We start from the raw sequence: 17324 nt of genomic DNA on the forward strand, positions 1-17324 counted from the left end.
TGGAGTGTAGCCGATCTACAAGTGTAGAAGTGTCTGCACAATATATACTGCTACAACACACAGGACATTTTAAAGAACTGAAGGAAGGGTGACAAATAACAGGGAACTTAAGCAGCTGTTATAAAAATCTAAAATAAAGGTAGTCACAAGCAGAAAGAGTAGAAGAAATCCTTTAAACAGACTAACAAATACTCGTTCCAAAGGACACAAATGTAAAGAAAAACCCTATACCCAAAACCTATCTGGTAGGCAGCTGCCAAGAAAAGAGTTCTCATTTTAAGCAAAGGCTGCCTAGAAATTAATGAAGAACCATTTATTTTTTACCTGTATGTATACATGCTGCCTCTCAAAGGAGTCAACTGAGGAAGCTATACTTATTCTAAGAGTGGGAGGGGGTAATCAAGTTATTGCTGGGGCATTCATCTTTTGAACTACCTTCAGAACTCTGTAGGCATAACTTTATAGACTTACAATGTTTTTAACCCCAAATGCTATTTAATTTGTAGCTTTACCATCTATCATTTTCACTAATTCTGTTCCAAATGAAAAAAAGAGCTCCAGAGTTGAGAACCTTTGAGATCATCCAATCAACCTCATTTAAAACAAGAAAATATACACCCAAAGAGATTAAGTAATTTATACAAATTCTTTCAGCTAGTTAATGCTAGAAGTGCCTGTCCACTGACCTTGGTCATAAACTGACATCACAAGGCCTTTCTAACTTGTGTCAGAGATTTGGGGGCACCATGAATATTAAAGAAAGTGCCATGAGCTCATAAGGCAGCTTCAACAGAAGAGGAATTTGTATAGTATTTTGAAGCTGTAACTCTGAAGGAGAGTGTTTGATATAGCAGTGTGCTCAATAAATGTTTCTGAATCAATGAATCAGATGTATATATTTGGGCATATTTGTTAAATTATTCATCATATCCCTTTCCAGGTTAAGTTCACCACATATTTCTCAGTTCTTCATTTACCTAGAGGCTGGTCACATTTCAATTGTTTGCAATTAGTCAACTGAGGTCTCATAAAAAAAAAAATCCTTTATTCAAACACTTGAAAGTTCTAGTGCTCATCCCTGGTCCCACCTTTAAGAGGATTCTGCATCTGATTAATGTCCTTCAAAGCAGAAACCAAGTATCCCCTTTTTCATTTTTCTAATTCCATAAACAAGAGTTGTGAAGAAAAGATATTACGTAAAGTGAAGAAAAATTAATAAAGGGACCATGCTAAAATTACATTTTAATATTCAAGTTTCTTCAAAGCTTAAATTACACACACACACACACACACACACAATCAACAGATGTCCTCACAGTTTCAGTGCTTTAAAATGAATGTTAGGATGTGGGTTATGGATAGATTTTATATTCTTTGTACTTTTCTTTATTTTCTAAACTAATACTCACATAATTTACTCTCATAACACCAAAATGCATATTAAAAAAGGTAACAAGAATAAAATATGATTAGGAGAGGTCTGCCACTTATTAACTCAGGGGAAGCCAACGACATTGGAGAAGTTACCATATGCATGATGCAAATACCGCTTCAGCAAGTGCTTTTAAAAATTCCGTAAGATATCAATATCCTGTCATTATGACTGATTTTGTTTCTTAAAGGGCAGTACAACGCCACTATGACGAAAGAAAACTTAACAGGCAGGAGAATGATAACTGAGGAAAGTTTCCAGGTTCTGCCACCTCAAGACAACACGCAGCCTTTCAAAATACACGACACAAAAATCCACTGGGTTCCCGTGTACGCTAAACATTTTCTTTTCCAAAGCCGTATTAAGTGCTTATGTGAATTCTAACAGTTGGCAAATATCAAATAAAAACAATGATCCAAACCAAACCCAAGTCAAGCACAGCGTTCTTAATGATTTCTAAGAGGGAAAACACGAGCGTCACAATTGGTTCAACATTCACCTTTCACGGGGAGGGAAAAACGAAGGGATCCTACCCTTGAAACAGTTGGCGGGGTAAGGAAAGTCGAGCATAGGTAAAGAAAGCAGGAAGAGCAGAGCAGGAAGAGCTACGACGCAGACACGAGCAAGTCTTCCGTCCCCAGAGCAGAGCGAGTCCTCCGCTCCTCGCCCCGGTCCCGCCGCCATCCCGGCCCGTAACACCTGCCAACGCCGGGCCCGCGCCCCCCGCCCACCCCGTTCACGCCGGCGGCCCGCGGGGCCGCGCCCCCAGCGCAGCGCCCACACCGCCGCCTCCCCCCCGCCCTCAGCCCGGGTCGGCCGCGCGGGACGCGAAGGAAGGCTGGGCTCACCGGGTCCCTCCGGGCTGGACGGCGCCGGGGGCCGGTGGGGCGGGGACCCGCACCCGGGGTCCCCTTGTGCGGGCTCCCTCAGGTAATCCTCGAAGCGCACCTGCCGGGCTTCGCCGCCACCCACGAACCCCCGCAGGCGGTTGGCTGTGCCTCGCAGAAGGCGCCCGCTCTTCCCCGTGAACGTGGTCAGGTAGTCCATGCTGCCGCCGGGCAGGCGCCGAGGAGGCCAACGGTTTCCGCCGAGACGGCCACCCGGTGCTCGCCCACCCGGTGCTCGCCCACCCGGTGCTCGCCCACCCGGTGCTCGCCCACCCGGTGCTCGCCCACCCACGCGTCCGAGTCGACACTGGGGGCGGTGGCTCCGCACGCCTCACCGGAGGCGGGGAGGGAAAAGGGGAGGGGACGTCCGGAACTTGGCCCTGGGGCGGACCATCAGGGAACTAGGCGTCGGGGGAAAAGAAGCTAGACAAAAGTTTTGAAAAGTTTTTCTTGTTGCTTCCAAACGCCAGTTCGGGCCAAACTCAGCTTGTAAAGTAGATACATACTTCCTGGAACAGAAGCAGCGTCGAAACGCGGCGGCCTTTTAGCAAGCCGAACCGGACCTATCCGCTTCCCCCCACGTGCCTGGCCCCAATGGAGCAGGCCTGCCCCGCCCTACCCCGCCCAGTCCCGACCCGACCGGACTTTCGGGACTGCTGGGGAAAGGGGAGGAGGCCGAGCCTCGGGACCCGAGGGCAGAGCCGGGTGTAAGGATGGCCCTGGGGAGGCTTCGCTGGATTTGCGGAGAGTTTGGGGGCCTAGGAGGGCAGTGTCCAAAAGTTTCTGTGAGTCTGTGCGTGTTAGGGGGAGGGACACAATCCATAGGAAATTTTTGCAGTTTGAAATTTTGGTGGGCGGGGTGGGTGGGTGAGAGGAAGGAGAGAATGTTAGTTTTAAGGTAAAACTGAAGTCGTAGTTAACATAAAACAACCCAGATAAAATGCTTCCTAGGAAGCCTTATGAGACCATCTTTGTAAAATAAAGCATTAATCGTCACGTTCGAAGTTCGCCGTGGCATTATGAACTGATGTTAGAGTTTGACATTCCATGACTCTGGTCCGGTAAGGCAAGGTAATTAGGGCTTCAGTGTGCAACTTCATCCTCCTTTAAGCAGAGAAGGAGCAACGACATTTGACGGACATTTACTACCCGATTTTGTTTCCTGTGAGATCTGGTTATTCTCTTCCTTTCACATCTGTTTATAGCTCTTTTAGTTTTTCCCATGCGGTAAATAAACTCTCTTTCGTGGAATTACCAGTTTATTAATGCATTTGAAGAAAAGGTTTGAATTAGGAAGTTGAAGAGCTAATCATACCAAACAGTGGAGTCCAGAAAACATCTTTCAGGAACTTAAGCATTTTGCCAAACCATTAAAGATTATTCTCCACCCTGCCACCCCCTTTAAATTATTTGACTGATCTTTTTCCCATCATCACCATTTTCAGCTTAAATTCTTAATAGGTTGGACAAACTTCACCATTCTAACATCAGCATCACCTTTATACTTGGTTAAATGTATAGACTGTCTGGGCTGTACCCCCAGAGTGTGATTTCACAATGTTTCTGAGTAAGGACCCAGGAATATGCATATTCAGCAACCATCCCTGTGTTCAGATGTGCTGCTTAGGAAAGCACTGCTCCAGACTTCCTTCTGTACCTCCTTGGAATCCATTTGGTAGAGTGCTAAGTGGCTCCCAGTTTTTCTGCGATTTCCATTTGATAAGGAAGGAAGCATTACCAAGCTTAGCACCACTTCCAAGATCTCAGAGAGGCTCAGTAAGCTTTAAAAATTGAATTTCAATGACTTAAGTCTAATCCTGATTAACTACAGTGAAATCCTTTTTCTAAAATATGTTTTACATCTTCAGATTTGCCATTAGTTTGTGATAATCATATCCAAAATAGTGGTTGAGTTTTTTATACCTGATTAAATCTGCACTTTTACATCTAACCTTAGTAGGAACCTGTACTCTACCAGTTCAAATACAGGTTTACAAGCAGTTAACCCATCAATTTTTTCTGCTTCTGTTTCATGGAAAGCTAGAGCTGCTGGATAAAAATGTATAACTTTGATGATTAAGTGCTTTACAAGTTTTTATTTAAACTCAGCTAAGCCCTAATGTCTCTAAAATCAGTTTACTCATTTCATCAGCTTTCCTTTTTATTCTTCCCATTTGTTGTCTGACCCATCACCATCCTCCTGAAGTTACCAAATTTATTACTCAAACATGTTACTTGGTCTTCTAAATGACTCAAAATCATAGGCCATGAAATATAAACACTCTCACTTTTCTTCCCCTTTCCTTTTTAATCTACAAGCTCATCTCCATATATTGCCTCAGAAGGAAGGAAGTCCTTACTCTTGTCCATGCCTCTCCTTCTCCAAATTAATTCTTGACCTTAGTCTGGTGTATGTTGTCTATGACTTGTCAGCCTTATTATTCCTTTGCATTTTATTATTTTTTCTCTCTCCACTCTGGTTCCTTCCTCCTTATCATGCCATATCACCACATATATTCCTCTCATCCTTTAAGAAAAAAAAAAAAGTGTCCTTATATATCGTGCATGCCTCCTCCACCAAACCTTTGCCTTATTTTTTTTTAATTTATTTATTTTTGGCTGCATTGGGTCTTCATTGCTGTGTGCTGGCTTCTACTCTTTGTTGCAGTGCACAGGCTTCTCATTGTGGTGGCTTCTCTTCTTGTGGAGCACGGGCTCTAAGCACGCAGGCTTCAGTAGTTGTGGCACGTGGGCTTGGCAGCTGTGGCTCACGGGCTCCAGAGCGCAGGCTCGGCAGCCGTGGCGCACGGGTCCAGTGGCTCCGTGGCATGTGGGATCCTCCCGGACCAGGGCTCGAACCCATGTCCCCTGCATTGGCAGGTGGATTCCACTGCACCACCAGGGAAGCCCCCTTTGCCTTATTTTTAAAATAACTTTATTGACATATGATTTTACAAACCATATAATTCATCTGTTAAAAGTATACAATTCAGGGCCTCCCTGGTGGCGCAGTGGTTGAGAGTCCGCCTGCCGATGCAGGGGATACGGGTTCGTGCCCCGGTCTGGGAGGATCCCATATGCCGCGGAGCGGCTGGGCCCGTGAGCCATGGCCACTGGGCCTGCGCATCCGGAGCCTGTGCTCCGCAACGGGAGAGGCCACAACAGTGAGAGGCCCGCATACCGCAAAAAGAAAAAAAAAAAAAAAAAAAAAAAAAGTATACAATTCAATGGTTGTTAGTATATTTACACAGTTGTTAAACCATCACCCAAATCTAATTTTTGAACATTTCTATTACCCACCAAAGAAACTTCTTGTCCATTTCTAGTACTCCCCATTCCCACCACAGGCATAGACAACCACTAATCTACTTTTTGTCTCTATGGATTTGCCTTTTATAAACATTTCACATAAATGGAATCATATAATATCTGGTCTTTGGTGTCTGACTTCTTTCACTTAGCCTAATGTTTCTGAGGCTTATTCATGTTGTAGCAGGTATTAGTATGTCATTCCTTTTTGTTGCCAAATAATATTATAGGGATATATCATATTTTATTTATCCATTTATAAGTTGATGGATATTTGTATTATTCCCACTTTTTGGCTATTATGAGTAATGTTGCTATGAATATCTATGTACAAATTTTTTTGTGGACATATGTTTTCATTTCTCTCTATACCCAGAAGTTGAATTGCTGGATTTATTTTTTTGGTATAGAACATATTCTAAGTTTAAGGTATATAATGTGATGATTTGATAGGAGTATATATTGCAAAATGATTACTGCAGTAGAGTTAATTAACATTTCTATAAACTCGTATAATTACCTTTTTTGTATATGTGCTATGAGAACGTTTAAGATCTACTCTCTTAGCAACTTTCAACTATACAATATTGTTAGCTATAGTCACCAGGTTATATGTTAGATCCCCACGAGTTATTCAACTTAAAATTGGAAATTTATACCATTTCAGCAACATCTCACCATTTTCCCCAACCTTCAGACCCCAGGCAACCACGATTCTACTCTCTGTTTCTATGAGTTCAGTTTTTTTAAGATTCCACATGTAAGTGAGATCATATAGTATGTGTCTTTGTCTGACTTATTTCACTTAATATAATGCCCTCAAGGCCCATCCATGTTGTTGCAAATAGTAGTATTTCCTTTTTATGGCTGAATAATATTCCATTGTGTATCTATATCACATCTTATTTATCCATTCATCCATTGATGGATATTTAGGTTATTTCCATGTCTTAGCTATTGTGAATAAAGCTGCAGTGAACATGGGGGTGCAGGTATCTCTTCGAGATAGTGATTACATTTCCTATGGATAGATACCCAGAAGTAGAATTGATGGATCATACAGTAGTTCTATTTTTAATTTTTTGTGGAACCTCCATACTGTTTTCCATAGTGGCTGTACCAATTTACATCCCCACCAACAGTGCATGAGGGTTCCCTTTTCTCCACATCCTTGCTAACACTTATCTCCTACCTTTTTGATAACAGCCATTCTAATAGGTGTGGGGTGATCTCATTGTGGTTTTGATTTGCATTTGCCTGATGATTAGTGATGTTGAACATCTTTTCACGTAACTCTTGGCCATCTGTATGTCTTCTTTGGAAAAATTTCTATTCAGATCCTCTGCAAAGTTCCCCCCCCCCCCCCCAACTTTCCATCTTTATTTATTTATTTATTTATTTATTTATTTTTGCCGTACGCGGGCCTCTCACTGCTGTGGCCTCTCCCGTTGCGGAGCACAGGCTCCGGACGCGCAGGCTCAGCGGCCATGGCTCATGGGCCTAGCCGCTCCACGGCATGTGGGATAATCCCGGACCGGGGAGCGAACCTGTGTCCCCTGCATTGGCAGGCGGACTCTCAACCACTGCGCCACCAGGGAAGCCCCCTTCTGCCAAGTTTTTAATTCAATTGTTGGTTTTTTGCTATTGAGTTTTATGAGTTCCATATATATTTTGGATATTAACCCCTTATCAGATAAGTGGTTTGAAAATATTTTCTTCCATTCCTTAGGTTTGCTTTTTATTTTGTTGATTATTTCTTTTACTGTGATGTAGTCCCACTGGTTTATTTTCGTTTCTGTTGCCTGTGCTCTTGGTGTCATATCCAAAAATTCATTGCCAAGACCAATGTCAAGGAACATTTTCCCTGTTTTCTTTTAGGAATTTTTTTGGTTTTCGGTCTCACATTTGAGTCTTTAACTTGTTTCAAGTTAATTTTTGTGTATGTTGTATATAGGGGTCGAATTTCGTTCTTCTGCATGTGACTATCCAGTTTTCCCAGCAACATTTATTAAAAAAGCTGTATTCTTGGCTCCATTATAGTTGATGGTATATGCATGATTTATTTCTGGGTTCTTGATTCTGTTCCGTTGATCTGTGTGTCTATTTTTATGCCAGTACCCCACTGTTTTGATTACTATGACTTTGTAATAAATTTGAAATCAGCAAGTGGGATGCATCAGCTTTGTTCCTCTTTCTCAGGATTGCTTTGGCGGTTTGGAGTCTTCTGCAACTCCGCATGAATTTTAGCATTGTCTGTGCTATTTCTATGAAAAATGCCACCGGAATTTTGATAGGGATCACACTGAATATGTAGAACACTTTGGGTAGCATGGACATTTTAACAATATTCTTCCAACTCATGAACACAGGATACCTTTCCATTATTTGTGTCTTATTCAATTTCTTTCATCAATGTCTTACAGTTTTCAAAGTAGAGATCTTTCACCTCCTTGGTTAAATTTATTGCTAAGTATTTTATTGTTTTTGATGCTATTGTAAGTGGGATTGTGTTCTTTATTTCTTTTTCAGATAGTTCTTAGCATATATGAATACAACAAACTGACTTTCTCTGTCAATTTGTATCCTGCAACTTTATGAAATTATTTATTAGTTCTAACAGTACTTTTATGGAGTCTTTAGGATTTTTCTATATACAAGATCATATCATCTGTAACTTTTCCTCTTCCTTTCCAATCTGGATGCCTATTCTTTGTCTTGCCTAAGTGCTCTGCCTGGAACTTCCAGTACTATGTTGAATAAAAGTGGTGACAGTGGGCACCCTAGTCTTCTTCCTGATCTTAGAAGAAAAGCTTTCAGCCTTTCATTGCTGAGTGTGATTTTAGCTGTGGGCTTATCATATATATGGCCTTTATTATTTTGAGGTACATTCCTTCTGTACCCAATTTATTGAGAGTTTTTGTCATGGAAGGATACTGAGTTTTGTCAAATGCTTTTTCTGTATCTACTGAGATGATCATATTAGTTTTATTTTTCATTTTAATAATGTGGTATATAACATTTATTGATTTACATATGTTGAATCATTCTTGCATCCCAGGAATAAATCCCACTGTTTGCTAGTATTTTGTTAAGAATTTTTGCATCTATATTCATCAGAGATAAGTGTCCTGTAGTTTTTTTTTTTTGGTGTTAATTCTTCTTTAAATGTTTGGTAGAATTCACCAGTGAAACCATCTGGTCCTGGCCCTTTCTTTTTGGGGATGTTTTGATTACGGATCCATACTTCTTACTAATTATTAATCTGTTCAGATTTTCTATTACTTTATGATTCAGTTTTAGGTTGAATTTTTCTAGAAATTTATCCATTTTTCCTAAGTTATCCAATTTATTGGCATGTAATTGTTCATAGTAGTCTCTTATGAATGTTTATATTTGTACGTTATCAGTTGTTTTAGTTTAGACACTATTAGAAATAATTTCCGTATCTCTGCTCTGTATTTTTTTAAAAAGGTATTAGAAAAATGGAAAAGCAAAAAGAAAAGAAAGAGCAAAACAACTTGGGAGAAACCTAAGCCTGTTGCTAGTTATTATTTTTATACCAAAATGCCGGTTTCCAGCTTCAGTCTGTAGCTGGTAATTAGATACTATTATTTTTGTTTTTTGCTTGTTGGAGGGGCTATGGGGGAATTGAACTTTGGGCTCTATCAATACAAGACAAAACGAAGCACGGCAATAAAAATAGAACCTGCCTGTCCATCTCTCTTAGACAAAGTTCTGGGCAGCAATGCCAAGTTCTTATCAATATTCCACTTGTTTCAGCCAGGGTACATGAGCAGAAAACTGGTAAGTGCTGAGCATAATATTTGAAAGGAAGAGAACCTACTCCTCTTCTTAAAGTGTATGGGGGTTCCTTGACTCCCCACCTCCCCATCCCAAACAACATTTGGGAAGGATGCTAATAATACCAGGCAAATTAGCCAAAATCCAGACTGCATATAGGAAGAGAAAACCAAACCTGGATGGTCAAACCAGCACTAGCCAGATAGGTTTGATTTTCAAAAGAGTCATGCACTGGCCATTCTCTCCCACTGCAGATCTACTCTTAGTTCTCACAAGGCAACAGAAACATCAATAGAACCAGATTCTGTGCTGTTCTAACAGGCATGAAGAAAAGTTTGACCACTTCCAGCTACCTCTCAAGAGAGAAGCAGACTAAGCCCACCTACCCCACTCCCCACTCCCTACCCAGGGCCTCTTACGGGAGCTAAGCTGGCTCTACAGCCAACACCATGAACAGCAGTGGCATGAAAAACATGAATGAAGTGAACAAAGACTGGTTGGAAGCCACTTTGTGCCTACTCTGCTAATTTTCTGGAGTTGAGGAAGAAAGGTGTGGGGAGGAGATTCTTAAAACATACAGAGAAAGATACAACAGCATTGTTAGGCTGCATGATACATAAACACATGCATTTATGTTTGGTCATTAAACCCTACATGTTGTGTGACATGAAACCTCCCAGCTTTTAGTTTCTCCCCTCTTTAATCATCTCCAAAACTGCAGCTGGGTAATCTCAAATCCATAGATCTAATTGTTGCCTTTCCTCTACTTTAAAAACATTCCTGTTCACAGCAGTAACATCCTGCTGTTAATGAGAATCAGCTGTGGAACATTTAAAAAATACAGATTTCCCTACTATACCCCAGAGATCCTGATTCCAGGGTTGTAGGGTGGGGCTCAGGAACCTCATTTTTTGATTATGAACCGTGTTTGAGATCTGCTCCTTTACAGTTCTTCTAAGTGCTTTGCAGATTTAGTTCACGCAAATCACACATTTACTTCTGAATAAGGCCACAAGGCTAGTTTTGACAAACACTGAGCAAAAGTGACATGTTTTACACTCACATGTGTAAAGAAACAGACTCTTTTTAAAGCAGCCAATGTTCTACACTCCATATGCCTCTGCCCCTGCCTCAGCAACCAAGGATACTACCTGCTTCAGGTGGCACAGCTATGAGATGGTGGAGCCATCTCCAATAACCTGGATCCCTGAGAAACTACGTGGATTAGAGTCCTTCCCCGCAACTTCAATCTGAATTGGACATGTAATATGAGCGAGAAATAAATAAAGAAATAAACACTATTACAGTAAGCCACTGAGGTTTAGGGGTTCATTTGGCACCATAGCAGAAGCTTAGCCAACCTTGACTGATACAAGGGTTTACAAATGCTTAATTTACATTGATTTTTATCATATATTCCAAGTTAATATACAAAAGACTTCCTGATTTATGTTGTCAAATTCATGCATTTTGTTTTTCAGGCCTCTCTTGCCATTTCTATATTCTGACGAGTATTCTCAGATTCCAAGAATATTTATTAATTTACCATTTAAATGATGTATGGGAATAAGAATTTTCTTGACATTTCACCACCAAAAGCAAGCAAACAAACCAAGACACAATGAGTAGATGCTGAGGTGCTGATGCTAAAAAGAACCCATCAATCATCCATCACTCCCAGTTTAAAACTTTGGTTTCATTCATAACAGCCTAATTCTCTCAATAAATGTCTTTATGATCAGAAAATATTATACATTTGAACTTGTAAAACAAATGTATGCTCATAAAATGCCATTTTTATGTTCTATATATTGGTTTTAGGTAAAACTATATTAGAAGAAGGTTAAAAAGAATTGCTTTTAGAGCTATAAAGAGTAAGTCTCAATTCTCTTTCACATGCTGCCCTTAATTTACTAATAGCAACCCTGTTAGACCTGAGAGAGACCTTGGTGTGTATCTATTTGAGCCTCTCATATGTGTTGACTTGTTAGCTAAGACCCAGAGAAGTCAAGCGAATCTCTCAAGGTCACACACTTGGATAAGAGCAGAGCCAGAAGAACCCAGGGCTTTTCTACAGGGAGTGCTGCGACATGAAGAGCTCCATCTTTGACTTGAGCAATGAGTTGTGACCCTCAATTCACCCAAACATTTGTTAAAGTGGCAGGATGTCCCATAAAGTGTTTTCCAGATGTGAAAGCTAGGTCAAACTATTTACTTTTGAGATGTAGCTTTCGTATCTGTAAAATAAGAGCAAATAATACCTATATTGTAGCTCTATTTTGATTAGAAAGGATATCACACATGTTCAGTGTTAGACCCATTGTCCCTTGGCCTTAAGGAAACAAATTTAGATTTATTGCCTTCAAATTTCAGCCTATACTTCTAGATCAGGGTTCAACAAAGTATGGCTGATGGATCAGATCTGGCCTGGTACCTGTTTTTTTCAGTTCAGTCTTACTGGATCACAGCCACACCAGTTCATTTATGTATTGTCTATAGCTGCTTTTATGCTACAACAGCAGAGATGACTAGTTGTAACAGAGACCTTATGACCCAAAAGCCCCAAATATTTACTTCCATGCTGTTTTCAGAAAAATTCTGCTGACCCATGTTCTAGATTGCTGAGATCATTTTGAAACTACTCTTGATTCTTTCACTGAAGTATCATTCAATTATCTCTTTCCCTGACCCAGCCACAAATTTATCTCTGTTCAAGTTCTTCCTAAAAATATTTGGGACATGGACAAGGAGAGTCCCAGGGCACAGCACAAGAGAGTGCCTTCATGGTTGACAATGATTACCACTCACTGGACACACTTATCTGAAGAAGTATGAATCCACTAAATGATACCCTCACCCAGTTTTCATTTATCAACTATGTCATGTATTTGTTAAATGCCTTTCTAATGGACAGAAGAAGATGAGGTACAGACTCCACATGATCACTGTTTTTCCCCTCCCAATGGGTTTCAAACCTTTGTTGTTTCTGTATCCTTCAACTCCATTTCAGCCCCATCCTTTGAAATTTGAATTATTCATCTAACTATAGTTTTCTGGCAGATCTCCTATTATCCTGGTAAAGACTGGTTATCTGTCAACAAATCTGATTATTCTTCCTGGGCATACTATATTTCCCAGCTTTCTTTTTGATAACGGTGCCCAAGTGACTGAGTTCTAGCCAATGGAAGGATTGCAAAAGTGATGTGTGCTACTTCCAGGCCTGGCCCACAAGAGCATCCCACTGATGACCCTTCACGGTCTTCTCCTTTCACAGCCTGGAAGCAGATAAGCAGGAAGACCCAAGAAACCATTTGTTAAAGATGGTAGAGCCACAAGATAGAAGGAACCTGGGTCCCTGAATCTACTCTTAGAGGGGAGCCACCCACCATTAAGGAACACCAATTTTGGACTTGAACAAGAAATAAATTTCTCTTGTATTTAAGTCATTATATATATTTGAGGTTTGTTTGTTACAAAAGGGAGTATAATTTTCACAAATACACTATCATTCTCATCATATTACTACCAAAGGGTCTGTGACCACATATCAAAATATCCTGATAATCAAGTTTTCTGGACAAAGAGGTTACAAGTTATGCAAAGTGGAAGTAGGTGGTCTTTCACTATATCCTCACCTACCTTAGCCTATAAATCTCCATGTCACAGTTTTTGTTTTGTATTTTCTAGTAGCTCATTCATTTTTTTTTTTAATAATGCTCAGGGGTTTGTTTATTGATTCAATCAGTCAACAGATGTGGGGCCCTGACTAGGCACCAGGGAGATGCTAAACCAGACAGACAACCTTCTGCCTCTAGTGCTTCCTGATTTGTATTCGTGAATAACTCAGTGAACACTGCCTAGCCTCAGTTTCCTCAGCTGTCACACTGGGGTAGCAATGGTGACCTAGTGTTTAATGAAAACAGTGTAAGTTCATGACATTTGACACAAGCCTGACATATGATCAGTGCTCTGTTGGGGAGGAAGAAAACTTTCCTCTACCCTTCTAGGTTCTTCTGGCTAGATTATTAAATTGACATGTAGCTCATTCATTCTTAATTGAGGAAAAGCAAAATAGGCACAGTTGTTCTGTCTGTTAATAATCGGTTCAACAATGCACATCCTCCTCAAGAAGAGAGCCTCATACCGGCTTCTTATTCTCCTTTATTCTAAGACTTCCCTTGTCACAGAATGATCCTAGTTGGCTAGTTCCTTTAGTGTTTCTGAAACCTCGCTCTGTGTTTTGACCTATCTAACACTCTTTACAGTTTTATGCCATCCTTTTACTCGTCCTGGTTAATATGCCCTTCCTACTTTTATCTCTTCTAGGAACTAAACTCAGAGAACATGTTAAGTCATACTGATTTCTCCCCATTTTGCTTTCTCAATAAGAGTATTGATGACTTTGATTGTTTGGAATGCTATCACCTCTCATGTAGGCTTCAGTTTTAATCTTTGAAATAGATTAAAATGTCTTATTTATTGTCTGTCTCCCCATACTAGCATTCAACAAGTACAGGGACTCCCTTCACTGCTTAGAATGTGGCCTGGCACATTGTAGGCACTCAGGTATTGTATCTGTTGAACAAATGAATGTATGAAATCATGTCCATCTTTTCTCTAGATTGGATCCCAACCCATTTTTGTGGTTCCCATTGTGGTTCTCAGCCTTAGCTACACATTTTAGGACCTCTGTGGATCTTCTGAAATCCCAGTGCTCAGGCCACCTTCCTGATTAATGAAATCCAAATCTCTTAGAGGTAGGATACAGACATCAGGGAGGACACTGCCTAGGTAATTTCATTGTGTAGCCAAGATTGAGAATCACTGCTGGGTTCCTGTTGTTTCTGTAATACAGTCTTTCTGTCTGTTAGTGAAAATTAAGTCCAGAGACCAGTAACTATTGAAAATTAAGTCCAGAGGCCAGTAACTATTATGACACCATCTTGTGAGGGATCCTAAGGTAATAATAATGAACATATATCAATTGCTTACTATGCCAGGCATTGTACTAAGGATTTTTCATACATTATTTCCTTTAGATCTCATGTCAGCCCTGAGGGGAAAGTTAATGAACCCTCCCTTTGTAAACAAGGTTACTGGTAACCTCAGAGAGGTAAAGGAAAGCAACACTGTCAGTCAAGTCAGTTAAGAGTCTCTTGGGTGTTTGCTCTTAATTGAGTGATATCTACAGCACAGGGGTTTTCAATCATGGGCAATTTCACCTCCCAGTAGGGTTACTAAATAAAATATAGGACTCCCAATTAAATTTGAATTTCAGATAAACAATGAATACATTTTTAGTACAATTCTATACCAAATGTTGCATGGGACATACTTATACCAAAAAGTTATGTGCTGTTTATCAGAAATTCAAATTTACCTCAGGGTCCTCTAATTTTACTTGCTAAATCTGGCAACCCTATCCCAAGGGAACATTTAGCAATGTTTGTAGATATTTTGGGTTGTCAGACTGAGGGTGTGCTACCGGCCTATAGTAGGTTGAGGCCAAAGATGCTGCTTAAGATCTTACAATGCTCAAGACAGCTCCCAAGACAAAGAGTTATCCAGCTTCAAATGCCAATAGCACCCAGGTGGAGAAACCCAGATCTAGTAGATGCTGGGAAAGATAACTGCATTATGCCTCTGGCAACTTCTATAGTTTGTCCTCAAACAGCCTTATTTCATCCTCTGCCTAGCTAAAGTAATATTTAATATTCTTTTACATTTGCACTTTAGTATGTTGTGCATGGAGATAGCATGTTTCTCTTGATCCTGATACCTCTCCATCTCATTACAGAGATGTGGGGCAGGCTATGGCCACTTCCTGCCAAATCTTTCTGTACTTTCTCTTTCAGCCCCACATTTGCACTTATTGTTTCAAAATCTATGTGGTCCCAGTTAAGACACCCTACTCTCTGAAGTCCTGTTTGCGCCAATTTGACTTAGCTGCAATTAGCACAGAGAAATCTGGGACTGAAAGGTGTCATAAAAGCCCAGATGGCAAAGGGAGAAGATAGCTGCATGCAAAATAGTTTATTGCTAATAGAATGATGCTTCTGAAGATAGCAAATTTTTCTGTTGTGAATACCATTAGCATGAACGGCAAGTATTTGATAACTTCTCAGATGTGCTGCCTTCAGATGTTTTCTCAAAACTTTAGCAAAAGAACATTGAAATGAATTTCACCTCAGTGATTTTATAGAACATGCATTATGAGCCTGTCATGAAGAAATCAAAGTCAATTTATTTTATATTATGCATATTTTCTAGTTTGATTTTGGAATCTGTAAAAAGCATGCTGGGTATTCTTTCAAGTATTGTGACCGAACATAGGGTGTATTTGGTACAAAGATTTAACTATTTCTTCAAGAGCTTAAACATTGAATCATGTACCAGAATTTGAATTTCAAAAGATTTAATTTGTCTTTTTCAGGTGTAACTTTAATACACTCACCTTAGGGTGTTCCTAAAAATTGATTTGCAAGGTGACAGATGTCAATTTTATTCCACGAAAGGTTACAGCTTGAGTTACTTCCCAAAGTAAAGCTCACTTGCCAATCAGGCTTTTAAAAATATATACTTATTTCTATTATTTCTATATAGAGAATTACTGTGTTTTAAAATCATCATACTCACTACTTATCTCTCCCAAAAAGAAGAGACCATGAGTTTTGGATAATATAAAAAGAGCTCTATCCAAAGGTCCTCTTATCCTAAGGTCCCAATAAGGATTATCCGCATTAGCTAGGGATAATCATAATTATCACAAAAATCTAATACACATATACAGTTAGTTGAAATATACACACACACACATATACACACACATGCACTTCACTGTATGTGTAATATAACTGGTTCTTAATAAATATGAATTCTTTTCCACTCCTCCAAAATTTTGAATGTTTCTGAGACATGTACTTGGTATTTCCAGACACACTTTATGTGTCTGTCTCTGAAACTATTAGTTGACTGTCTACGTTAATATGACTTTACTACTCTACTGTCCTCTGGTTCATTTCAGAAACATCCTGAACGAAGACATCAACATCTTCAACAGAAAGCATCAACCGACAGTTTACACACCAGAGCTCTTTGAACCCCTTGCCTCAAAATCCTCATCTTATTCTCTCAATTCTAAACTATCATACCATGATTCTTACCCAGTCCTAACCAAGTTGTTACCCTGGAAGACCTGCTTTCAACCAAACTTGAAAATCCCAAAAATCTCAGCTATTACTCCCCGTGACTTCTTCTCACCCCCAACACAAGGCACTTAAAAGGCTCTGTTGAGGCGGTATTCTCTCTACCTCAATAAACTCAGTTTTGTCTTACCAAAAGGTAGTCTTAGGGGAGCCAGCTTTTGACATTTCCATTAGATTATGAATTCCTAAAGAGCTATCTATGTCTCATTAATCGTATCTGCAGTTTTTTACAGGGTTCTTCTGGGCAGGTGGTTATCAAAGTGTTATCTTCAGACCAGCATCATCAGCATCATCCGGGATCTTGTAAGAAATACAAATTCTCAGGCTCAAGCTCAGCTCCACTGAATCAGAGGATGGGCAGAGCCCAGAAATCTGTGTTTTAACTAGCTCTCCAGGTAATCCTGATGTACTCTTAGGTTTGAGAACTACTGTAGATCACAGCAGACAGTCAATACACAGGAAGAGTACAGAAAAAAGTGTGATGAGTCTCAAGTGGAGGTATGGTAATTCCTAGTTAAAACAGATAAAGTACAACATGGCTTTTTGGAGGAAGTGACAATTGCGACTTGAAGGATTAGTAGAATTAGTAGAATGTAGTTAACTTTGGCTGAAGAAAGTAGGGTTTAAGGGTGTTGAGCTGGAGAACAGAAATTGGAAAGAGGCTGAAGCTAAATTGTGAATGTCTAAGGA

General features: G+C 40.1%; 1 protein-coding gene across 6 annotated transcripts in view; it reads right to left on the minus strand.

Annotated features, from left to right (window-relative positions):
- OXR1 (oxidation resistance 1) overlaps nucleotides 1–17324 on the minus strand; it is a 446853-nt gene that overhangs the window by 95364 nt on the left and 334165 nt on the right. For 2 of the 6 annotated variants that reach the window (XM_082601054.1, XM_082601052.1), the window contains exon 1: nucleotides 2281–2558. The exons of 3 other annotated variants lie outside the window; for them this stretch is intronic. In XM_082601054.1, the coding sequence (XP_082457180.1) occupies nucleotides 2281–2479 (199 nt within the window). In that variant the 5' untranslated portion in view covers nucleotides 2480–2558. Of the gene's footprint in view, nucleotides 1–2280; nucleotides 2559–17324 lie in introns of those variants that run through there. One more of the 6 variants, XM_082601056.1, reaches the window with a different exon arrangement.

The sequence above is a fragment of the Mesoplodon mirus genome, assembly GCF_964341445.2.
Source record: "Mesoplodon mirus genome assembly, chromosome: 16".
Classification (NCBI taxonomy): domain Eukaryota; kingdom Metazoa; phylum Chordata; class Mammalia; order Artiodactyla; family Ziphiidae; genus Mesoplodon; species Mesoplodon mirus.